This window comes from Epinephelus moara, chromosome 5 (assembly GCF_006386435.1).
Source record: "Epinephelus moara isolate mb chromosome 5, YSFRI_EMoa_1.0, whole genome shotgun sequence".
Classification (NCBI taxonomy): domain Eukaryota; kingdom Metazoa; phylum Chordata; class Actinopteri; order Perciformes; family Serranidae; genus Epinephelus; species Epinephelus moara.
This window is the reverse complement of record NC_065510.1, coordinates 18,173,361-18,199,581: the sequence shown is the minus strand read 5'-3', so window position 1 is coordinate 18,199,581 and position 26,221 is coordinate 18,173,361. Positions and strand designations below refer to the sequence as shown.

General features: G+C 40.0%; 3 protein-coding genes across 4 annotated transcripts; 1 reads left to right on the top strand and 2 right to left on the bottom strand.

Annotated features, from left to right (window-relative positions):
• Positions 1-39: 39 nt before the first annotated feature.
• LOC126389979 (ATP-dependent RNA helicase DHX15) lies at positions 40-9,546 on the bottom strand. The gene is made up of 14 exons (XM_050044024.1): positions 9,379-9,546; positions 7,726-8,068; positions 7,353-7,546; positions 7,073-7,232; positions 5,904-6,122; positions 5,650-5,817; positions 5,404-5,490; positions 5,085-5,234; positions 4,818-4,926; positions 4,524-4,715; positions 1,816-1,938; positions 904-1,094; positions 604-773; positions 40-492 (listed from the first exon to the last, which is right to left on the bottom strand). The coding sequence occupies exons 1-14, from the start codon at positions 9,441-9,443 to the stop codon at positions 375-377; spliced, it is 2,289 nt and encodes a 762-aa protein (XP_049899981.1). The 5' UTR covers positions 9,444-9,546; the 3' UTR covers positions 40-374.
• A 2,434-nt stretch (positions 9,547-11,980) lies between these two features.
• Positions 11,981-14,318, top strand: LOC126389997 (extracellular superoxide dismutase [Cu-Zn]-like). The gene is made up of 2 exons (XM_050044047.1): positions 11,981-12,128; positions 12,954-14,318. Exons 1-2 carry the CDS (start codon positions 12,103-12,105, stop codon positions 13,582-13,584), a joined length of 657 nt encoding a protein of 218 aa, XP_049900004.1. The 5' UTR covers positions 11,981-12,102; the 3' UTR covers positions 13,585-14,318.
• A 151-nt stretch (positions 14,319-14,469) lies between these two features.
• On the bottom strand, positions 14,470-25,170 carry LOC126389983 (coiled-coil domain-containing protein 149-like). Of its 2 annotated transcripts, XM_050044029.1 has the most exons (13): positions 24,980-25,170; positions 21,345-21,506; positions 21,217-21,255; positions 20,845-20,952; positions 20,523-20,639; positions 18,651-18,823; positions 18,335-18,407; positions 18,124-18,208; positions 17,449-17,596; positions 17,272-17,348; positions 17,120-17,155; positions 16,888-16,953; positions 14,470-16,798 (listed from the first exon to the last, which is right to left on the bottom strand). In XM_050044029.1, the coding sequence occupies exons 1-13, from the start codon at positions 25,028-25,030 to the stop codon at positions 16,212-16,214; spliced, it is 1,722 nt and encodes a 573-aa protein (XP_049899986.1). In that variant the 5' UTR covers positions 25,031-25,170; the 3' UTR covers positions 14,470-16,211. The 2 variants fall into 2 exon arrangements, with proteins under 2 accessions (XP_049899986.1, XP_049899987.1); XM_050044030.1 differs by lacking the exon at positions 17,120-17,155.
• Between the last annotated feature and the right edge of the window lie 1,051 nt (positions 25,171-26,221).

The following is a 26,221-nucleotide window of genomic DNA, read 5'->3' as shown; positions in this document are numbered from 1 at the left end:
CATCTGCAATAACTTTACTTATTAATATATACACAGAAATTAAGTCAAAGCTCCTTTATTAAAGAAACAAAGCAAGCACAATTTTTTTATGACTCAGCAATCCCCTAAAGGAAAGTCAACCACATCTAAATGACATGTCTCTGATATTCCTTTTGAAAATCTTCATATCCAGGTCTAATATTTGCTGCTGATATTTTTATCTGACATTACACTTAGTTACAGAATTAACAGTGATGGGAAAAAAAGAAACAAAACAAAAAGCAAACAAAATATAAAAATCAAAATGCCAAATTTTAAACATTAAGATACAATGATACAGAAAGATCTAAAACTAAAGTACGCAGTTGTTTTCCAGGACACTTATTGGCTATTGTTCAGTACTGGGAATACTCCTTGCTCTCTAGTTTGGCAATGATTCGCTCCAGCTGTCTCTTAGCTTCACATTGTGGGAAGTTACTCATTTCATAGTACTGCGGTGCAATCTTCACCAGCCTGTAACAGAGGAAAGAAGGCCATGAGTAAGTCGGTCAGGAGATCATGTGCAAAGTTCAGTTTGTCTTTATGAACCTGTATTAGGAATCATTTAAATATCGGCACACATACCACTCTGGTTTGATGTCTGTGCAAGTGCGGATGTAGTTTTTGGTGGTGAGGACAAATTCGTTGTAGAGCACCCACTCGGGCTTGTGGTCCAGGACTGTGGATGGGTGCAGTTGGACCACTTGGTTGTCTTTGACTGTGAGGTAATGACCTGTGCGCTCCAAATGAGCCACCTGCAGGTTACAGACATGTATTAATACACAGATAAATGTGAGTAAACAAACATTTCTGGTGTGAACTTAAGTTACATCCTGTTAAAACCGTCTTTAGATCAGCGTCTTACATTTACTAATCTGTGCTCACCTGCATGAAGAAGCCGGTGCAGAGCGCTCGGCGGATGTTGGTGTAGTAATCTCTGCTGGTGAACTCTGTGCTTCGGCGCGGCAGGTTGAAGCGGTCCATGATCCTGGACAGCTGCTGCCGCACGTTGTCAGCAGACATCAGGGAACGGTAGTTGACAAAGTTGTCATAGCACCACTGGTTGGACTCGTGGTCTGGAAAAGTGTAACAAGGATTCAGACATTTGATTAAGTGTCAGGCAACAAATCTAAAGCTGCACAAAGCACTGTTTTTCATATAAACATGTTTTGGATTTGTTCGTTCCAGTCAGTGAAAATGCTCAACAAACCCGCAGTCACTACCTGCCCTGCACTAAAGACAAACAAACGGATGAAGTTAGTGACTAGCTTGTGGGCACAGTGGGGCATCCTTCAAACTAAGGACACATTTGTCTCACAAGTAGGTGAAGACCAAAACAAGCATTTCAGTGGTGCTCAATTTTGAGGCACAAGCCCCCTTTAGCATTGTTAATAATGTTATCACTGTTAGCTCCATCAGCACTGTTATCGGTATTAGCGTGGATAATGCTCATAGTGTGAACATAGTTCACAATGCTAAAGGGGTTTTGCAGCTCAAAATGAAGCCACTTGCTCACCAGGGCGACCTGGGAGGACACAAGAGGGTGACCCCCATTTTCCACAGCAATGCGGTAATCATAAATGAGCAGGGCTCCTAACTAGCGCCCACCAGTCTGCATGTCCAAGTATCCTTGAGCGAATGTGTGTGTGAATGGGTGACAGAATGTAGTGTAAAAGCACTCTGAGTAGTCGGAAGACTAAAAGATGCTATAAAAGTGCAGTCCATTTCCCATCAGTATTCCAACTATATTTAATTCATGAAACACGTCTCAAGGGGATCTTCAACACTGACACTCACTTTGTTTGAAGGCGTGGTAGACGTTGAGCAGCGTCAAGTGGTCTCCGTCGATGTGAGCAAACCTCATCTTGGACTCGTCTGCTGCCTTCTTAGCCTCCGTGGGGCGGACAAAACACTGTGGGACTAAACAAGGTTGGTATGGGCCCCAACAAAGCCGCCCATAGGGATGAGTCAAATATTCACAGAAAAATGGAGCAAAGCCTATGATGCTAGGGCACTCGACACTGCGTTGGGACAGGGCAGGACCACAAGCTCTATCAAAGGGGGCTGCAGTCTTTTCTCATGGTCATTCCCAACTGTAATGGCTACTAGCTCGTAGAGAGGGGGGTCATTTAACCACATCTGTAAAACAAGAGTTTTCACACAACTACAAAGTGTTAGGGACACCAGCAAATGCTTTAACTTCTCAAGAGTCAGAAATTCTACTTTTTGGTATCAAGACATAATGCTCAGGCCTTTAAAGGAAGACTTAACAGACGAAATGACCATTTGTATATCAATTACTCATTGAGTGTTACCTTACATTTATAAAGAAAACTTGTTTTTCACATATTTGGATTCTCCGTTCACCGTGGAGGCATGTGAGAAAAACAAAGTTTTATTCATGAATTCAAGGTTACACTGTGACTAACTGATAAACAAATGGTCATTTTGTGGATGTAGAAAAAATCTTAAAGAGAGCAGATAATTAAAAAACTTCCAGGCTACATACAGCTAGGCATAACCCTAATCGTTAAAATTCACAATGCATTATTTCAATGAACAGAAAATTCTGATAAATGCGATGAATATGAATAAAATCTTAAGTGGTGCCTGCCCTATCCACTTGCTTTGGTGAAGAAACACTCACTATTCAATGAACATGCTGGACATACAGTATTATGGCCGTAACTAATTTCAACCTAAAATGAAAATAGTATAGAATTAAGGGAGAGCTTTAAAATTTAAGTGAAGCTGTCCAGAATGAAAGATATTCCAACCAAAACTGAATTTGTGAATAAAAAAGGGCTTTTTATGACATAACGTTCATATAGGGCTGTGAAGCTATGAAAAAATGGTATGCAGATTATGATATACAATATCATGATTAAATAATAATGATTATTGTACATACATATATTTTGTTTGCAGTATTACCTTGGGAATAATGACAATCTTTGTTTCAAACTTTAGTCTGCACCTCACTGTGAACATAATATTCGCCACTTTCTCACATCTGGATCGAACTACAATTCAGAGGGTAACTTGGTATACTGCACAACCTGTGTATCGTTGTTGCCAACTGGTTTAAACTAAATTAACTCTTAGAATTAAATCAAGAAACAGTTTCACATGACCTCGGGCCAATACTTATTTGCTACATTAGTTTAAGGTACTGTATGTAACTCTGGCAATAGATGGTTAGTTGTTGTCTCATTCTGTGGTCGTAAAATACTCACGCTTTGGGTTTGTGGTTCAGTCCGACTACCAGCCTCAAGTGTTGGTATGTGATGACCAGGGAATTAGGGCTGCACAATTACGGCCAAAATGAAAGTCATACTTGTTGTGATTAATATTAGCATCACGATTATTCGTTGACTTTAGGGATAAATATTTTTATTGCACTTTACATCTAAATAAACAGAACACTGCTTTAACTTCCAGGTTGTTCAGCATTCCTGTTAGTTAACACATTTTTGCATCAAAGTAATAAGGTTCTTCTTCACCTTCAATTCAGTACATCTCCTCGAAGCAAAATATAAATGTAATTGCATCCTTAAATATAGACTAACTAAAATGTGCCATTCCAAAATGCAAGGAAAAGAAACAGTGTTTATTGGACAAATATCTTTGTCTAAATAAAATGATTGCACAGGTTATTTCAGTCTGTCGTTGGGAGTTGGATGGCTAAAAATCCACTGCCTTGTTTTTTGTATTTTTTATAGCTGCCACAGTACGATTGTGCACTGTACAGTGGCACTGTTATAGATGTCTAAGCTGATGCTGGGGAGGACAGGGATTCTGCGAGGTAACGTTAGCATTATTACTCTTTTTGGCCTTCCTGCATTTGTCATACTGCACCACAGCACCACAGCACCACAGTACTGCAGATTGTGGTGTTTTTCAGCTAGTCAAGCGAGTTGTGTTGCTTTGTGGCACAGACACAAGTCTCATGCTCTCTTTGCATATGATTGGTTCTGTCCTAGATCTTAATTTTTTTTTTCTGATCTGAGTTTTCTGAGCTGAGCACACATTTTAAATGACAATATCAGTCAATCATGTTCATATGATTGTGGGAAACCAAAATCCAGATCATGATTAATAGTAGATTAATTTCGCAGCCCTTCTGGGAATGAGACTCAACAATCAACTGCCTCTCTCCAGAGTTACATACCGCACGTTTAACATGACCATTTCAATTTTCTTTCACTTCCTGCTGAGGGAACTGCTTCTCTATTTAACAGTGTCATATCTGTGCATGTTGCACATTTAAGTGCTGACTTAAGTGCTTGAGACACCATATCAAGACTTTCATTGGAATTAAAAATGTAAAAAAAACTTAATACTCCTTCCTTCATTCACGTTTGTCCAAAATGCTGTGCGCAACAGAAATTCTGGGACACTTCCCCCCTGCCTAAAACTACCAGTGAGTAGTATTGGTGTGTTTAACCACAGGAGACTTGGCCTACAGAAGGCAAGGAAGAGGTCAGCCCAGTCCTGGGCATTACCTGACAGCATGGCAGTAATGGAAAGGATCTCGTTAGAGCAGTTAAACTCGCAGCTGGCAATGACCATCTTAGCCAGCTGGGGGTCCAAAGGAAACTCTGCCATCATGGAGCCGAGCTCTGTCAGGTCACCATCATCGTTGAGAGCAGCCAGGTAATTCAGCAGCTCAAGGGCCCTCATCAGCGTCTCCGGAGCTGTGGAGGGAGAGGGGAAGTAGGCAGAGAGGTCAGAATCGTGCCCAAGTAGAGCTTAATAAATGTTTTATCATTCAATCTAACTAATGCTAACTAACTCACCTGGTGGATCCATGAAGTCAAAGTGCACAAGGTCATCGATACCCAGCTTTTTCAGCTGCAGCACAACAGATCCCAAGTTGGATCGAAGAATCTCAGGGTAGGTGTTATCCTGGAGTGGGAGTGTTTACAATGTTAATATACAACAAATACTGCCATGAAAGTGCATTTGTTTTAAGAATAGGCTAAACTATCTGAAGTTTTGTTTTTGTCTACATCCAAATCTCCAAACGTGAAGAAGAAATTAAGTCTGTAGCTGCTGTCACTTGCCTGCATCTCTGTTTTGTAGGCCTTCTCTGTGTAGAGGCGGAAACATTTCCCCGGACGTGTTCTGCCAGCTCGTCCCGCCCTCTGCTGGGCAGAAGCTTTACTGATGGCCGTCACAAGCAAAGACTCAACTCTGATACGGGGATTGTAAACCTGGAGACACATTTGAAAGCATGTTTAAGTGAGATAATTTACCTGAGATGTGCAATAGACTACTAGCCCATCATAAGATATACAAAATCTTTTACAGGATCATCCAAATTTTGATTTAGCACCATATTACAAAAAAAATGAAATGCAATGTGAGTTAAGCTTTGCCCACCTTTTGCTTGGCAAATCCAGGATCGATGACAAACACCACACCATCAATTGTAAGAGAGGTCTCAGCAATATTTGTCGACACCACAACCTGAGGACGAATCAAAAGGCCGTCAGATATCTATGATTAAAATCTGACAAGTGGATGCAAATGGAGACTGAATGTAAAGCCATCCACAGAGTAACATGCATCTGGTGCAGTACTCTGTTGAGAGTATCTAATTGCTCTGTTCTACTAGGTAAAATGTACCTTTCTTCCTATTGCACCATTGGGCTTCCTCGGAGGAGGAGGCTCGAAGATCCGTTGCTGCTGCTGTGGTGGCAATGTGGAATACAGTGGAATGATTTTGATGTCTCCGACTTCAGGTCCAAGGTCATCTACCTCACGCTTGATCCGTTTGCAGGCCTCATCAATTTCCTGAAAGAAAAATTTGATTCAACTTTGTGCGCTGAGGAAACAGAACAATGCAGCTATAATGCGAATGCCAGCTCCACAAGTCTTACCTCCTGACCGGTGAGAAAGAGAAGGCAGTCACCTTCGTCCTCCTCACACATATGAATCTGGATGACAGTGCGGATCGCTGCCTCGAGATAGTCCCGCTCTGGTTCGGGAGTGTAGAAAATCTCTACAGGGTGTGTACGCCCGGGGATAGTCAGGAGAGGACAGTTGTCAAAGTACACTTGGAACTTTCCGGCATCTAGCGTGGCACTCATGACGATCACCTGTGCAGGAAGCAGAAAACATGGTACATGTTGTTTTTCTGACTTGGCTTGAAAAGGCCGGTGCTAAATGGAGCCGTCACAGACAGGGGGTGAATACAGTATGAGGAAAACCAAGTGTGTTTTGACCAATAAAGCAGGTTAACATGTTATAGTAAAAAACCCTATTCAAGACTCAGAAAGGTCGTTGTCTGTAGTGGGCTCCTCAAGACCTTCTACCAGTCTATGGTGGCCAGTGCACTCTTCTTTGCTGTAGTGTGCTGGCAGGGTGGCGTTAAGACTGGTGAGGCCAACAGGCTCGACAAGCTTGTGAGGAAAGCTCGCACTGTGGTGGGACCGGACCTGGACAGCCTGGAGACCGTGGCTGAGAGAAGGGTGAAGGACAAAATCTGTGCAAGCCTGGACAATCCTTCTCACCCTCTGCTCGACAAGCTGTGGCTGATGGGCAGCTCATTCAGCCAGAGGATCATCCCACCCAGGTGCAAGACTGAACGACTCAGACGCTCCTTTGTGCCAACCGCCATCAGACTGTACAACAGCAGTTTGGCTCAAGTTACATCCAGCTCTGAACTGACTTATTTTGGCATCTGGTCAATATGACACGTGTATTATCTTTTTATTTATTTATTTTTCTTTTTTTTCCCCTCTCTTTTATCTTTATTCTATTCAATGTCTTTTTTGTCTTGTGCTGCTGTGACATTTGAATTTCCCCTCTGGGGGATCAATAAAGTATATCTTATCTTATCTGAGGACCTTGAAAATGAGCACAACGGGTTCATTTCAATAGTGATGCAACTCCTTATGGGCCACAGATCAATGTTTTTGAAACGTGATTAATTTTCTTAACAGCCTACCTATTTAGTGAAGCACTTGGTTGTAGCAACACATAATATACACCATGGTAAAAGCAAGCACATAATTTCTTGCAGTCATTAAAAAAAAAAAAACAGTACCTTCAGATCCGGTCTTTGACGCACCACCTCCTTGAGTACTCCCATCAGGATGTCTGTGGCCAGAGTTCGCTCGTGGGCCTCATCCAGAATGATCACACCATATCGCTCCAGCAGTGGGTCATTCATAGCTTCTCTTAGTAACATACCGTCTGTCATGTACCTAAAGAAACAACAGACATGCTTTGTTAGAGTGATAAGGTCTGGATTAAAACAAACAAGACTGGTTGCATTGTGCCTCTGAAATTAAGTTATAGTGCATTAGCAGACCTCAATCACTTACTTGAGAATTGTCTTAGCAGAGCTACAGTCCTCAAATCGAATGGAGTAGCCGACTTCCTGTCCAAGCATGACGTCCATTTCGTCTGCCACCCTTTGAGCTACGCTCATAGCTGCCACTCTCCTGGGCTGAGTACAGGCTACTGCCCGCTTAGGCCCAGGCAAACCTCTCACCATGTCCACACACCACTGTGGGATCTGGAGATTGAAGCACAAGTTGCAATATTTTCAGTTAAAATCATCTGATAAAAATCACTTCTGGGCAACACTGTGCCATCATACTGGATATGCTGGTACTTCAAAAGCTTTCACCACTCATTACACAAGCTTTTAGTGTCTGACTTATAAGATACTGTCTAATTAATTGCATTACAGACCTGTGTTGTCTTCCCAGAACCAGTTTCACCAACAAGGACAAAGCTCTGATGACGTGTGATGATATCGCTGAAGCTCTCCTTGTACTCCCACACCGGAAGCTGTAACCTCTTCTTCAGGATCTCGTAGAAGCGCGGCGTGTGCGGCAGATTGGTGAATGGGTTGATCTGCTGTTGCATAGCCATCTGCTTGATGGGCGCCAGGCATGGTACAGGTGCCGTGCTGTTAGACGGGACACTAGGAGGCTTCGAGTCTCTATCCCGGTCTCTGTCCCTGTCCCGGTCCCTATCTCGGTCCCTGTCCCTGGAGCGATCCTCCCGGTCTCTGTCCCGGTCCCTGTCTCTCCTGTCAACAACAGGGCAGGGCATTGTTAGAAATATTTCCAATGTGAAGGAAATTATTGTGAAGCTGCGTTGTGATTTCTGCTTTTACTGCTGTCAAAATCACAAAGGATAAATATTTGTTTAGCCAGGCTCACATCACGTGGGGTGAATAGCAGAGAAGGAGAACTTAGCCATGTTTACAACTTGCAAGCGTTCACATCAGACAACTCCCTATGGATGTATGAATAATGATGGATGTTGACCTGAACACTATTTGCAAGTCTAAAACTAGTAATTATGGTGAGTCCTGTCAGACATAACACTATGTATTAACCTGACCTTATCTATAAAGTAGAATTCAAGATAATGGATTATTGAGGCAGGTACTGATAATGATAACTGACAGTTTGCACAGCACTTAATATTACATTTTTTTTATTCAACCCTCAAGTTGTTTCCTACAAAATATGACCTCAATTAAAAAAAATCAAGACTGGGATATACTGGCATATTTTACTGTTGACTTTTGACAGTCATTTTAGAGGTGTTATGCAATATATGACGAACTTTAGGGCAAGGCTGGACAAAAAAATACACTCATACCTCGATAAAATGCTATATATTTAAACAGATCCCAACTTAACGTTACCCTCCAAAATAAGACTGAATGAACCCCTATTTAATAATAATTTTATCTAAAAGTGAACAGGATAATATGAAAGCAGTGTTCATTTCAGGGCTGTTTTGTTAGACAGTAATAGTTTTAGCTAAGTGTAACGCTACCTAACGAAACTGGCAAATAAACGAAGTGAGTTAAATTAATAGAAGATAATAAGAGCCGGTTAGCACGCATGCAGTAACAGTAACATTACGGTTTGTTTGGGGCTCTTAACGTTATCATTATTAATAGTAGAGCACCAATGTTATACCAAGAACCAAATCTCAATCTTTCAATATTTTTAGCTAGGGTTAGTCATTTAAAGTTAGCTAGCTATGGTTGTTAGCAACTCGCTAAGTGAACGTTAGCCACACATACACGTGCCTCAATCGTAAAGGTAACGTTTGTTAGCTAGAGCCGTCCTCACTAGCTAACCTAAATTAAGTCAATAACACAATACAGCTAAACGAGATACATTTATAACCCTGTATCAGATGGACACTCAGGTGCCGTTAAACTGTGGCTAAGACCAGAGCTACAACGTTAACGGCTGAGGTTATACTGTCTCGGTTCTTCATCCATGGTGGCTATTAGCCAAATAACTAGCATCGGCTAACAGCTAGCTAGCACCTAACTGGTTAAAGCAGACATGTTAACTTTGGAGCTCCACTTACCCTTCAGACCTCTTCTTACTAGAGGAGTAGTCATCACCCAAGTCCAAGCGATGTCTTTTGGACATCTTTAGGAGATAATATAGCTTATATTGAATCTATTAACGCGGACACAATTCTACCGGGTAATAACTCCAGATTCCTGTGCTTGTGTTTTCTTCTTTTCATTAATTTTACAGCGGCGGTGCGGATCACATTACCGCCACCTGCTGGTCTGGAGTGTGTAGTGGCAGTATAACACACTGCAGGGCTGGATGACCACAAGGTGCAGAGTGAGAGGAGTTTTTCTGGCAAATTATTTGTGATGATTTCATTGAAAATGTACAGGAGTGTGCATCACTGTAGCACAATATTCACTACGGTGATAGGGCCCTAAATATAACATAAAACCAGTGTGTTCATAGACAATAAACTGGACTGGACTAAGAACACTGAAGTCCTTTACAAGAAGGGACAGAGCCGCCTCTATTTTCTGAGGAGGCTCCGCACCTTTAACATCTGCCGGACTATGCTGAGGATGTTTTATGAGTCTGTGGTGGCCAGTGCTATTCTGTTTGCTGTGGTGTGCTGGGGCAGCAGACTGAGAGTAGCCGATGCCAACAGACTCAACAAGCTGATCAGAAAGGCCAGTGACGTTGTGGGGGTGGAGCTGGACCCTTTGACAGCAGTGTCAGACAGGAGGATGCTGTCAAAGGTGCGGGCGATACTTCAGCATGGCTCTCACCCTCTCCACAACGCTCTGGTCGAACAGAGGAGCACCTTCAGCCAGAGACTGATTGCTCCTAAATGCACCACTGAGCGCCACAGGAAGTCATTCTTACCTGTGGCCATTAAACTGTACAACTCCTCCCTCTGATGATCGGACTCATTTGGCTATTTATAAAACAAATCACACAATATAATTACTCATTCTTATTTCATTTATAATGCTACAACCATTTCATTGTATATTGTATATATTTCAGATTGTCTACTTTACTGTTTTTATTATTTATTTTACTTTATTGTCTACTTTAATATTTTATTTTATGTTAATGTCTACTTTAATATTCTATTTTATTCTATTTTATTCTAATGTCTACTTTAATATTTTATTTTATTTTATTTTATTTTAATGTCTACTTTAATATTTATTTTACTTATTTCATTGTCTATTTTAGTATTTTATTTATATCTCCATCTTTATCTCTTGTTTCCATTCATGCTGTATTAGTATTTCTACTTTGCACGGAGCATTGGAACAAAAACAATTTCCCCCCGGGGATTAATAAAGTATTCTGAATCTGAATCTAATCCTGAAAATGGTTTGTCAAAATGTGGTTTGAAGACCTTCATTATGTCAGTTTTGTGCTAATATGAATGAATGAATGAATGAATGAAGCAAGCAAGCAAGCTCATTTTCAAAGCAGTTCCATCATGTTAACATTTCATTTCATGCACAATTTGTATGGAGCTGCTTTGGTTGTTTCTTCACACATGATAAGAGCAGAAACAACTAATCATCAGTCAATTTGCTGATTTTTTTTGTTAATAAAATGTCACAAAGTAGTGAAAAAAGTCCAACACAAATTTCAGAGGTGATGTCTTCAACTTGTGTTAGACCCACAGTCCAGTTATATATAATATATCCAATAAAGCATAAGATGAAAAGCAGCAAATCCAATTTTCTTTAGAAATCTCAGACCAAAAATTTGGGGGTGTTTTTACCCAATGAATGACTCAGCTATGAAAATGATTTCCAGTTAATTTTTCAGTTGACTGACTGTTTAAGCACTATCTTGAAGAAGTAAAGCTGTACAGGACCATGACAAAACAGATATAATAGGCCTACTATGGGAAGGAAGAGTTGCACAGTCGTTTATCATTCCCACACTCACCATAGTGACATTTCTGAAAGGTTGCACATGTATATAATGATATATTAAACATTCACCGCATTGCCTCCAATCTCAAGATGTCAAGGAAACTACTGTGTGGGGTCTGTTTTACCTTGAAATTACTGAATTGCTTAAAAGGAAAAAAGAAAATCTAGGGGAAACTATTCCAATAAACCAAACAACTACAATATTTACATAAAAAATGTCGTGCCTGCTGTCGCTCAAAAAATAGTTCCTACATGAATCTGCACACAACAAGGTCTGTGGATTATCTTGAGTAACCTGACCATGATTTTTGGAAAGAGACATAGTTGAGTTTTTCAAATGTATTTTTTGGCGCTTTGAGCACCACAAGCTGAGTGCCATTCAGTTTCATTATATTCCAGAGAAGGCAGACATCTCTACAGCTGATACCTCCAACACCCTGCAGCTCACAGCAAAACAATTCAGAGCAATTAAAAACACTACAGGTAAGAGGAGAAATATGTATTTTTAATTTGGGGGTGAACTGTCCCTTTAAGGATGAAGAATTTCCGTCCCAAGTGAAGGCATAATTCTCAGCACGATAACTGCATGCTTCATTTTTCATTTTCAGGCATATTTCATAACCAGATGATTAAATCAGGATCAGCTGCACGCCTGGACCAAACAATGAAAACTTGCCTAACACCAGCCTGAATGCGTCTTAATGTGGAAAAAAAAGCGCAGAGCTTTGCTCCACCCTCAGCAAACAACGCCTCCTGACGCGCTTATACAACACTTTTATGAAACATTTTGCATGTTGACACGTCTTCACCATCAGCACTGAGCTGCACATCAACAACAACGAGGACTTTATTGTTGTTTGTTTATGGTGACCATGATGCGTCTGCACGGGTAGGTGGACTTTCTCTGTGTCTCAAGTCTGTGTTAATTAACTTCAGCTGCAGAGCAACATACTGCGACATTATATGTCTCCAGTGAGAGGAACAGCTTGTAGCATTCATATAGCTTATTATTCTTTTACAGAGTAAATATTCTGTGCAATTAATGTTGAGTGCATTTGTGTTAAAGAGGTCAATATGGTAAAGGAATCTGATCTGCAACACATCACCCTTTGTAACAACAGCATTACAAGTAGAGCTGAAAACTAACAGTCAAGTACTGTGGAATTTTTGAGGAAATGGCTCCTAACTTTAGTCTGCTTTTTACTTTAACTAAACTACAATTTAGTGGATAAAGAGGAAATAAGTGCATTTGCTTAAGTATATTTTAGTGTGCCAGAGTGCACACTTCATGTACTGTATGTCTTTAGCCTGCTTAAGTGGAATAATTCTCCTTTTTGCTACTTTAAAATATTAAAATATTGTACTTTTTACTCTATTATTATTTTTCACAACTGAAAGTACTTTGTATAATAGGAATTTTATGTAAAAAACACATGATGATGTTGAATTTGAGCATCTTAAACCACCTCTTAATTAATTAGTTACAACAGTCCCATGATGTAAAACTAAAAAAAGGAGTACTTAAATACTTTTTCTGACGCCTGTGTTAACCTATGCAGGACTTTTACCTGGAATAAAGTATGTTTATAAAGTGCTGTTACTACTTTTATTCAAAGGATCCAGCACAGCTTCCATGTACTTGATATTTTCATGCAAACCATATGATGATTGTGTAAATATGACGCACTTCCCTAATAATTTTAATATCTTTCAGGTCAACAGGCATGATGGTAGCAGCACTGTTGGCTCTGCTGGCTTTCTGTCAACAATGTGCCTCAGCTGACAGTGAAGCTCCACCAGAGGTCTCTCAGTACAATGGCACCCTGTATGCAGCCTGCAAAATGAGACCCAGCACCACACTACCTGACGGTCTGCCCAAAGTGTACGGCCAGGTGCTGTTCAAGCAGGAATATCCTCAGGAAAAACTCAGAGTCCTCATTCGCATCAATGGCTTCCCTACAGACAGTGATCCAGAGCCCAGGGCGGTGCACATCCATCAGTACGGAGACCTGAGCCGGGGGTGTGACTCCACTGGCGGCCACTACAATCCACATGGTGTGCACCACCCCAACCACCCTGGAGACTTTGGTAACTTTAAGCCCCAGGAAGGAAAAATCAATACCATGATAGAGTCCGAGGCAACGCTGTTCAGAGGGCTGTCTGTGATTGGGAGAGCAGTGGTGATCCATGAGAAGGTGGACGACTTGGGGCGTGGTGGAGACGCAGGGAGCCTGCTGCATGGGAACGCAGGCCGCAGGCTTGGATGCTGCATCATCGGGATATCCTCCCCTAACCTGTGGAATACGCACTATAAGCTGTTTAACAGGCGGCTGAGGAGGAATTAGTCTGATGGTCAACATACAGGATTTGCCTCTGTATTGATTCATTGTGTCCACTGTGTTTCTTGTCTGATACCGACAAATCAATGACTTAATCAAACCCCCCCTTTTTCCAAACATTCAAGAGAAGAACTGCTCCAACTTCATGTAAGAGTATTTCCAAAATACTAAGAATAAAGTACAATAACTCAGATATGTTTTTATCCATGATTGCAGCAGGGTTGGTTTGTTTGGTCCACCACTTTGGTCCAGACTAAATATCTCAACTATTAAAATCTGGTGCAGAAATGGTGCCCACACTATGAAATTAAAATACCTTTCATCTAGCACCACCAGCAGGACACAGTTTTCCATTTATCCTGTCAAATATCTCACATCTACACACAGATTCACACAGTTTGGTTCAGACCTTCATATGTAACAGGGTCAATTATACAGCAGTAATATGTGTAACAAAGTCAAATGTACGTTTGTAATATTAAGTATTATAATTCTACCTGACATGCTCAGGCCTCCATAATCAATATGTGGAACATTTGATACTCAGTTTCTGTACCTCTGCATTCAACTTTGGGGAAACTCACCTATATAAGAGTGTCTCCCGCCTGTCCTCTCCCCTTTTGCTGTTGTACTCCATGGGAGAGGGGCTCGAGTTATATGGTTGTAATTGACGGAGGATTTTGTTTTTACCTCTTGCTGTCAGAGTTGTCAGGAATAAACGGAGATCACCTCCAAATATATCCACTGTCTGGGCCTCTTCATATCATACATAGTCCCCAGAGGATGAATCCTTCCCATTTTTTTGTTCATGTGACTTTTCCTCCATCGCCATCATCAAGTCAAAATTTCTGTACTTCTGTTTTGCCAAAGTTGGCACGCTAACATGCTAAGCTAAGATAATGAACGTGGTAAACACTACCACACCCTGCGTGACATCTGCACAGCATTACTGTATAAAGCTTCAGGGCTCATTTTGGAATCTGGTTTTCCCAGACAGTCACTGCACCCTAAAATTACAACAATCCAGTAGTTGAAAACCTTTTATTTTGCAGAAATAAATCCATTTTTTACATTTGTTTTGCACACATATGGCTCTATGTCATTTCTATCTGGTGAGGTAATAATATCTTTTCACCACAAAAACACAAACAAGACATCAGTGCTGGTAATCTACATGTTGTGCCTTCATTGTGTTAGAGACTTATAAACTCTGTAAGTGTACTCTGTAATAAGACATCTGTTCAGATTCTTGTAAATCTTCAAATATGTGCTTTGAAGACACCTGTTGTGGGATTAAATAAGAGCAAGGTTTAATTAAAATAAATAAATAGTATATTATCATGCAGCATTTTCTATAGCTTTGATATTGTTTTCATTGTTAAAATAAAAAGCTGGTGTAAGGGTGTTTAGCAAAAAAAGCAAAATGCCCCACATTGTAAAATTTACAACAATATAAGAGATGAAACTGGAAATGTCTGTATTGTGTTTGAGGAAATAAAATAAAGCTGCTGCTTGGCTAAAAAACATTCACCATAGCTGGATGTCTGTTTTTGGATGTACTGATCAAAAAGATACAGTGGAGTACTTCAGCGTGGAGGGGGAAGTGTGGACGGAGGTAGAAAGATAAAGGAGATTGTGTCTTTCTGTGCATGGTCAACTGCTGATGCATTTTTCTGTCTTCATTTTGAGTTCTATGTGAAACCCTAAATCAGTGTTTGACCAGAGTTAACAGCTGATTTTATTCTCCTTCACTGCTGAGTACAATTCTCAGTCAAAGCGAGAGGTCCCACGACTAAAGCAAATGATCAAAGATGGAAGTTTTGTGTGTCAAAGGCAGAAAAATCGAAATCATTCCACATTTTTTTTGCCACTTTTTATCACCATAAATCACAGTTTCCCTCCCTCTGATACATTATGTAACATTAACATTATGTAAAGCTTCAAACTTTGTGCCAAGAGTTTGGGAATAAGTGAAAATGGTGTCTGCACTCAAACACCTGGATTACATTTGGATTAATTGGATTGTGAGTCAGGCCGCAGCCGCACTAATGCTCTTCAGGCGGAATAGTTGCAACTCTGTGCCAAAACCTGTTGCAAGATTCTGTGGGAAAACAATCCTAAGTGGAGTGCAGGGTTTTATAACAGCATAACACTGTTCAACAACCACATCTGGGTTGCAGGTCGGACCACCACCGCACCGTGTTTTGGTCATGTTACCAGGGGTTACCCACTCGTTATCCCTCAAACTGCCTACTATTGTTTGCAGTTATGTTCGGGGTTTGACATTCTTTGGGCCATGTATGAATTCAAGACTCTCAAAATGGATCAAGTAAAGGAACAAATTAGAAAATGAGTCGCTGACAGTTGTCAATTAACACTAAGGTTTTTCTGAGGTTTGTGATGAGTCATTCCTACTACTTTTACTTACTTTAAAATCCTCCATATTTCTTGGATTTACAGTACGTAACGGATTATCAACACACCAGCTGTCAATCATGACTCAACAGTGTCACTTTCTCCTGTTTTTTTTCTGCATTATTCATAAAAATCACACTACAAATGCATCATTCCTTCTTATCATTCTGAGGATTTCTCCTGGTGCTCTGCAGCATGTGAACGGCTCATGGAAGACTTCACTTTTCCTCACTGACATTAACATCTGTCCCATCCGACAGCTCTGTGTCCCGGTCTGACTGCACGTCCTCCTGCTCTTCGCCAGACCTTGCAGCAGCAGCAGCAGCAGCAGCAGCAGCAGCAGCAGCAGTGAATATTGTGTTATCGATGTTTTCCTCTGTTTGAATATGCTCCGTTTCAACAGTTTCCACCCCTTCAGCGCACTTATCTGACTCATCCTTTGTTCCCACGGCATCAGAGGGGTCAGAGTTCTCTAAAGTCTGCTGTGAGTGGCAGAGGTCTGACAGATGGTGTGTGGGAGAGGAGTCGCTCGCACACTCCTCTTCTTCTGACCGCTGACTCGTTAAAGCCGTTAAATTTGCAGTGACCTGTGATTGGCTGGTGTCTGGTGTTTCTGTCTGAGGGCTCACCGGCTCTGCCTCAGCTGACTGGTGCGAGAGGTTCGGCTGGCTGGTCTCCTCGCTGGGTGGCGACTCCTCGAGAAGCTCCTCTTGACTAGTTGACACAGATGATGCTCCACTCTCTTGGATTGGGACGTCTGTGGAGCTCTGCTGGTCGACGGCTGTTTGTCCTGACCCAGTGTCACCTGTAGGGATACAAGATTTAAGTACGATAATCTCAGCAACACACAAAATGATAGATGGTGTACACTGACAGAGGTTTAAGAATATTCACCTTCCTGTCCAGGAGACTCTGTTAACTCAGCCTGCTGAGTGTTCAGGATGATGGTGTCTTTCCCTCCTGTTATGACAGAACATTATTCAAAGTAAGCCTTTTTAAAAGCTCATCTGTGTGTCACTACTTAAAACTGTTGGACTGCATAGAAATGAAACAGACGTGAGAAGTAATTAGAAGAAGGTGAAGTTCAAGGGTTAAAAAGTCATGAGAGGAAGTGAGAGGAACATACTTCCATATATTCCCAGGGACACATTATAAGTCAGGCCTCCAGGTAGCAAGAAGCAAAAGGACAGAAGGAAAGAACAAAGAATGTAAATCATTGTTAACAGTAAGCTTCAATGACACACAATAGTCTCGGTGTATTCAGAGACTTGTGATCACCTGGCAGGCTCCATAATCCAGACATTTCTAATGTTTTTAGTTTCTTCTCCAGCTCTGCTACTCGGGTTCCAAGAATCCTAAAGACAAAAGACACACAGACAATGAAATCTGCCCGTTCTGTCCAGCATCCAAGTTATTACAGCATCTACAGAGAGTGTGAAGTACAAGATCGAGTACTTGTTGATTTGGCGTTGGTGCTGAATCACCATGTTCTTCTCGTGGATGGTTTCCAGCAGAGCTGTGGCCAGTGACTTGAGGTCGGAGATGGACTGAGGAGTCACGGGCAAACTGCAGCCGTTCTCTTCAGACAGTAGCAATTCCTTCACTGCACACACACAAAGATAGTCACAGTTTAACCCCTGAGCAAATTGGCTTGGTTTCTTTCAAAAACATGGAAAGAAGGTAATGAGCAATGGCAGAAGAAATTACCCTGAAAAATTTAAAGAAATTAGTAAAAAGAGAAAATAAAAAAAAAAAAAAAAAAAAAAAAGACAGAAAAAAAGGAAAATTAAAAATAAATAAACAAATAAGGAAATTACCTGGAAAAGTGTTAAAAATTATAATAATTCTGTAACATAATTTAAAAATGTAATAATAATGACAGAAATGTAGTTTTTTAATATTTTCCCTAGCTTTTAAAAAACATATATAGAAATTAGAAAGAAATTAAATTTTTACTAATGTGCATTGTCCCTAACAAATAAATAAACTAAACCAGACACCATGTGCTGTCTGCAAAATAAAGGGTTATGAAATTGTCTTTCTTCACTGCTTCTGTAAATGTTGACATGCCACTTTGTGAGATTGTACATACTGAAATGTGAGGCGTGTTTAAATAATGAACCTTCTGACCTTGTTTAGCAGAGAGCACCCCGGTCAGAGCACTACTGTTGGGTTTCCCATTGATTTTAGAGGATTTCCTACAGTCCAGGGCGCTCTGAAACCAGAGGAAAACATTATTAATTAAAGGGTTTGTGTTTTATAAGATGTGCAAAATGTAAACTGTAAACTAAAAAATATAACTGTTAAAGAAATAAACATGACAAAAAAGAAATGTAGCTACCTTGTACTTCACCAGGTTTGTTTTGAGCAGGTTGATTTCTTCTTGAAGCTGACAGAACCGGTCATGCAAATACCTGAAAGATTATATTGAACAGCAACCCGTCACTGAATCATTAAACCTCATCGGTTCTGTTTACATAGGAGAGAAACCTTTACAGTCATCACTCAACAAAGGTAATTTAAATATTCATATTATTTCATTTAACTAATCAAATAGTTAGACTTGTTCCTCAGACTGTGGACGAACTGCTGCAGATACTCTAATATTCTCTAACACAGAGGTACCAGTAGAATGTCTGTAAGGAGGAGTAACACACCTGTTCTCCATGCAAAGTGCATCTATGTCTAAAATGCGTATCTCATCGTTGCCCACGATGTGGTTCATTTCCAAATTGAGACGATGAGCCTTCTGCTGGAACACGTCGCGCTCCGCTCGTACGTCCTGGAGCTCGTCTGTGAGCGACTTCACGCTGTGCTCCAGGACCTCGTTCTACAGACACACAAAACACAACGTGTATGTAGAATATTTCATCCACTCATATTTCTCTATATTCGTGACTATTTGAAGAAAATAATCACACTACTATCCTGTTTTACCTTTTTCTCCAGAAAAGATACTTTTACGCAATTTTTGGCACATTTTTTGTTATCAACGTATTTTGTACATGTTCAGAAGAAATACCGTCTCTTTGTAGATTGACACAGTATTTTTCTTAAATGATACATTTTAGTATGAAAATAGAGTTGTTGAAAAAAACCTGCTTAAGTTAGAATTGAATTGTTGTTGTGATGTAAATTATAAATTTTCTTTTCATGCCACTTTAACTACATTTTAAAGAGAAATGTTCTTTTTTCTCCAATACATATATTTGACAGTTTTGGTTTCTGACTCTAAAAATCCTGATTTTTACATACAAAACTATCAAACACAAACTTTCAAGCACAATTACAGCTGAAACGATTTAGCGATTAACACATAATTCATTGGCAAATATTTGATCATTGTTTAAGTCATTTTTCATGCAAAAATGACAAACACTTAATGGCGGCAGCTTCTAAAATGTGAGGACTTGTTGACTTTCCTTCTAATCACTTAATTCACTTTTAACAAATTTAAAACTTAACTTCAACTTAAACTTAAAGGACATTTTCCTCATAATACTTTAACACTTCGACTTAAGTTATATTTTCAATGCAGGACTTTTAATGGAGTACTTTTTACAATGCGGAATTAAAACTTTCACTTAAAGACACACTACGTAACTTTCTGCTGCTGGGGTCTCTCATAATAGAAATCGAAACAGTAACAAAAGACAAAGCTGTAAGTGCTGTAAGTTTCTCCCGGTTAGAGTTCCCTCAATATTCATTTTTCAGGAGGTTTTTATCAGGAGCTGTATTATCCACAGAGGTCTCTTCCTCTCCAAAACAAACTGACCAGTTGACTAAAACCTGTAAAAACACGGAGTAAAGTAGTTTCACATTAAAAAAAAAAAATCAGTGGTTCTCATATGCTGTTCGGCACGTCGCAGGTGAGCCAATGTGCATGTTTTCTGTGATTACTTCAGGATCCAGCCCTTCCAGGTTTTTTTTTTTTTTTACCAGGAGCTGAATTATTTGCGGAGGCCTTCTCCTCTCCAAAACAAACAGTCTCAGTGATTTAAATCAGTTAAATTACTGAATAAAGCAGTTTTACATTAAAAATCACTGATTCTCTGACGCTGTTCGGCACAGCAGGGGCTGGAGCGGAGCTAACGCCAACATTTGCTTAACTTACTTCACTGACAGCTTAAGATTCAGACGTCCAATGACTTAAATCCTTCGTCCATTTAAGACAGAGTTAAAATCGACGAAGGTCTAATAAGCATATTGTAAAAATGTGGCTTAAAACTGGATAAAGAGTCAATTTATTACAGCTCCTGGCACACAATGCACATTTCTCTGGGTTTGAATGCTGTTAGAAATGTTTGGTATAATGTAAGTACACAACTTAACAAAGCATATAACATTTGTCTGGTCGTTTTTAGATATTTTAATGTCAAAAAGTTACATATATCTTTAAATAAAGGATCAGGATACTTCCTCCACCACTTGATGTATGTTGTTTAATGAAGCCATCAGCTGACATTCACCTGAACAGCTGAAGTAAAGCATTTAAAGACAGAGGACTGGAAGCAGCTTGATGTTCTCACCTGCTCTCTGGCTCTTTCTAACTGTTTGACCAGATCCTCTCGTTCATGAGCAGGAAAGTGTCGAGCGCCGACCTCCTCGTCTCCCAGCCTCTGTTTGGTGATGGTCATTCGTAGGAGCTGTTGGGACAGAGAGCAGCACAGTTTGACAATATGTTGATCTACTATATTTCATCCCATTCTAATTTCTTTCCAGTCAAACTGACTTGAACGCTACTATAATGCTGGAGATCTATTCAAGACATACAAAGAGAAACACACATACATTATATCCTTATTTGATTTTATTCCAGCTCACAGTGTAGTGCACAGTGTGTCATGGTACCTTGTTATCACCTTGAGCTTCCACCAGTCGTTGTTTCAGCTCCTTCACCTCCTCAGAAAGCTGACTGCTCTTCTCTCTGGAGTCTCTCAGTAGCTGGGCTAAGTTCACCTGGAGAAGACATGAACGCCTGGTATATGAATACATTTACGACTGATATTTAAAGCTCTACAGAACAAGAATTTCATGTAAATATTCTCCCATCTTGTAACGTAAAATGATGAAGGTGGCAGCTGTGGTGAAGAAATATCCACACACACTCATAAATGTGTCCTTCTTGCCAAAATAAAATTAGAGGGTTTATACTGTACGTACGCTGGCAGAAATGAGTGATTAGTGATGTACAAAGAAGAGCTCCAGGTTTAAGTCACTCACTTGATTCCTTTTCTCAGGCGGCAGCGAGAGATCTCCGTCCTGTTAAAAAGGAAACAGTCAAATTTAATAGTGGACAATGGCAACACTATATAATATAACTCTCATGGGGCATCCTTAGTTCAGCTCACAATGAGTTCCCTGTACTTCTTCTTGAGCCCTTGGTGTCGCTCACGGAGCTGGTTGGCCATCAGCTTGTACTGATCCCTCTCCTGCTGGCAGGTGTCCAGCTCTTTCGACAGAATCAGAAGCGCTTCTTTCTTACTCTCCAACTTCCTCTTACAGACGAGGAACTGCATGTAAGACAATAACATGTTTTATAAGAGAGAGAAAGACTGGGTGGGCAGTGTCATCCTCCAAAAGCCAGAATCTTAATACTATATTAACGGAGATGTAACTGACAATAAGGGCATATTGATGAAGCAGAGTCAGAGCTGGGAATGCCTGCACATGGTGCTCAACATAGAGGTCCCTGAGCCGGTGGCTAGCAGCTAACAGTGCTATTAGTCCTAACAATGACAACAGTGCTGACATAGCTGTGTTAACTGAGGGGGGAACTGGAGGGTGGGTGTTACACTTCTGCCACTCTGCCACAGTCGTAGTGTAATTAGGTTCATTTTGTCTACTCAAAAAAGATTAAGTGTAGAAAGTTTCTTTTTACCAGACAATGAGTTTTTAAGGAGATGTAGTTTACCTTGACATGTTTCGACTGTCACTTCAGTCTTCTTCAGAAGCGTCATCTGACGTGCGTCATGACGTGTCTTTATCAGCTGGTAGTGTGACCAGCCTGGCAAATCGGATTGCCAGGCTTGTCACGCCCCCCGCCGCCCGGTGTTCTTTGGAGGAGAGAGTCCCAGGTGTGCGACAGCATGAAAGCCCCCTCATCCCGGTTGATGGTGTTCCTGGCCCGCCTCCTCATCTCTATGGCCTCCTTGATCCAACATTTGAACTTGTTGCTTTCCGATCCGATGACTTTTGCGTTGTCCCAGTCCATGACATGATTATTTCTTTTGCAGTGATCTGATATGGCTGATTTTAGGTTCACCTGCTCTGCTTTTTCTTTTTGTGATCTTGTGAGACGTCCTGTCGTTTTGGGGCGTGACCAGCCTGGCAATCTGATTTGCCAGGCTGGTCACGCAGCCAGGATACTACCAGCTGATAAAGACACGTCATAACGCACGTCAGATGACACTTCTGAAGAAGACTGAAGTGACAGTCGAAACATGTCAAGGTAAACTACATCTCCTTAAAAACTCATTGTCTGGTAAAAAGAAACTTTCTACACTTAATCTGCCACTGTCAGTCGGGGAAGCATTATAAGCAGTAACAGTCATACCAGCCCAGTGCAGAGCGGCAGTAATAAGCTAGCCAGAGGGACACACACACACATGGACTCATATGCACTAACATGCAGGTGCAGCTGAACAATCTTCCGCAACAAAGAACAGACAAACTGATATTACAACACACACAGATGAAGCGTGACTTCATCGTCTGTGCAGGACGATATGACTCCACTATCTTTACAAAGCAAATAGTGACATGCTGCTATTTTAATGCTCTGAATCTGCATACAGCTCTTTAACTGGTCATTGGAGAAAATATTGAAGCAGTGGGCTGCAACTAATGATTATTTTCATTGTTGACTAATCTGTTGATTATTTCTTCGATTAGTCGACTAATCATTTTATCGAAAAATGTGTTAAAATGTTGAAAAATGTCTGTCTGTTTCTCCCAAACCCCCAAATTACGTCATCTAATGTCTTGTTTCGTACTCACGCCAAAGGGTTTTAGCTCACCGTCATGGGAGAGTGTGTAAAGCTGCCAATATTTGAATGTAAGAAGCTGCAATAAGAGTATTTTGGGGTACTTTTATAGTACTTTTCTATGAAAAATGACTCAAACCTATTAGTCAACCACTAAAATAGTCACCGATTATTTTAGTAGTCGATTAGTCACACTAAAATAGTCACCGATTATTTTAGTAGTCGATTAGTCACAGATTAGTCGACTAATCGTGGCAGCCCTAGTTCAAAATGGAACACACTTCATATCACAATAACCACATGAGACCCTCTGATATCTATCACTGTGACATATTTGTTAAAGTAGGAAAATCACATTTTTAGGTCTGCAAATTTTCATTAGAAATGCATGATAATATCGGCACATTATCGGTATCAGCCAATATCAGTTTTAAAGTGAACTAGGAGAATCGGCCAACATGACTTTTCTTATCTTGTACAATGAATGAATATTATATACATTTAATGACACTGTATTTCATGTCTCCATCTGCTGATGGTCCGTCATAATAAGAGTATGCATGCATAATATTATGTTAATTCCACCACAGAAGAGACTTGACGAGCACTAAAATTAGGTAGGGAAAAAAGTGGATATATTGATATCGGTATCTGTTATCTGCCAAATGAGTGGTTATATATCTGCATACTGGATATCGGCAACAATTCCAATATCGTGCATCTCAAATTTTCATTATCAATGAATCTGTTGGATATGCTTTTGATTAACTGCCTATTAAATGGTGTAAAACAGTGAAAAATGCCCAACAGAGTTTCCCAGAAACTCAAAGATATTCAATTTGCAATGATATAAATGAGATTATCACATTCAAATTAAATTTTTGGGGCTGTTTTCAATTAATTTTCTGTTAATTTTTTGAGACCCACACTTGTGAAAGTGGTGATACGGAATCAGCGGGTGGAGAAATGGCTTAAAATTTATACAACAAAGTTTCACGACATAACAACTAGTACAACACAAATATAACATACTAGCAATAATAATAATGATAATCTTTACTGTCCATGCGTGGAAATTTGCCTTTGGTTTTACTCATTGGTTAAAAGACATCACAGTAATATAACAATAACAGACATGGTTCCAGAGCAAATGGTGGTTATGAATCTAGCAAAGTTATTGCATTTGGTATGAAAGACTTCTTGTAAATGTTCTTAGTTGTTGCAGCAACAAAAGGGAACATCCGGAGGGTAAGCTTGTGAATTCTTTTAAAAGAGGATGAACAGGATCAGACACAATTTGTACGGCTTTTTGTCTCACCTGTGTTTTATTTTATTTGCTTTTATTTAACCAGGAAGTCCCACTGAGACTGATTTTTTTTTTTACAAGGGATACCTGGCGAAGGTGGCATCCAATTAAAACACATTTAAAATTCAAAAAATACAACATATGATACAAAAATTCACATTAAAACAACAACTATTAAAACATAGTGGCCTCTGAAGAAAAAAACAAGCACATGTCTCTGTCACCACCTTCTTCATGATGTTCTTAAATTCATCAATAATTTATAAAAACACCAAAGATGTGATGGACATGAGGATGACCATTAACTCATCATGAGCTGTCACCAAACAGTAGTGACTGGGACAGATGATTTGTATTAACCAGAGTGAAGTGAATACACCTGCAGCCTGGTGCATGTAGTTTCACTCATCATCTGTGTATGGCACCATGCTCTGCAGGTAGAAGGAAAGCATTTACTTCTTTGTCTGCAGTCTGAGAGAAACCTGCTGAGATTTAATCCTCTTAACTGTATTTACACTAAACATCTTTAAGCGTGTGTGTGGCTGCAGACAGGAGGAGACACGCGGCATTTAAACGGAAACGACACAATGTACCCCTGATGTGACAGTGTGGTGCACAAACACGAGTGGAGGTTATACTGTAGTGAGTATTTTTTTTTTATCCCACTCTCCTTCCTGCGTGTGTCCAGTCTCACCTCGTTGATCAGCCCCTGCCAGTCACTCTCGCTCCTCCTGCTCGGGTCCATCTCGCTCCGCACTGCAGGATAATGTTTATTAATAATGACGCAAGGTGAGTTTCAGACAAGCATCACCATGTTGTGATCACATTCAGAGACATCTCGCATCATCAAAACGGATTAGGTGATCGAGGAATGCGAGCTGCATCACTTCCGTCCGGGCCCGACGTCAGAGAAGCGTCACGACGCATTTGGAAACCCTCGGAAAATTGGGCACCTTCTCTCTGTATTGAGATCTGAAGTGTTAAATAAGCATATATGAAATTAGGAAATTAGTAATCATGTAAATAAATACAGACAAAATATATAACATTTATTTACTTATTCAAAATGCCTTTTCTCGTCATTGTATCATTAAAAAATTGTTCAACCATCCAGTCCGCACAATTAAATAATAAATCATAATCAATACATGAGTATAACAGGTAAAAACTACACATATGTTTCTGAATATTGCAGTTAGAATGTTGTATATTTCTTTTATGAATACTGCACATTTAGTGTAGTAATTATACCTATAAAGAAAGATTCGTCCTGTGTTTTTGAATTTGTTTAAAGACCTTATCACTGTGTCATTAATTAATATTTTAGGTTAAAAATGTATAACATAGGCTGTCACAATAACCTGCCATACTATAATAAAGAGCAGGATTTAATAATATTTCATAGTAATGAGCTAAATTGTAAAAATGTTTTGGATTAGGTTATTTAAGTTTATGGTTATATTATACATTTTGTCTGAATTTATTTAGGTGGTTATTTATTTCATACTACCTTGTTTGTATCAAGTAATGCAAACTTTGGGTCTCTACATTTTGTGCATTTTGTGGCACAAGTTACTTGAATTCGATGTTCATGTACTCTCAGTACATGAACATCGAATTCTAGTTGATCTATTAATGTATTTTAAGGTTTGCAGCCTCAATTGACTTTCATGTGCAAAACAGATGTTTCATAAATTTACAGAACTGAAGCCCTGATAAATATAACTGGTGTGATTAGGGACTTCACAGCAGCCATTTGACCTTTGACCCCTTATTCTGGGACATCAGGGATTAGGGTGAGGGCAGAGGTGTCTCATGTTTCTTTGCCTTTTGTCTTTGAGCGTGACTGTATACATTTCACACAGATTAAAGAAGATGCTCTCGTCTCATAGTGTGCACGAGGAGGAAAAAAACAGCCTGTAACATGCAGCACTTC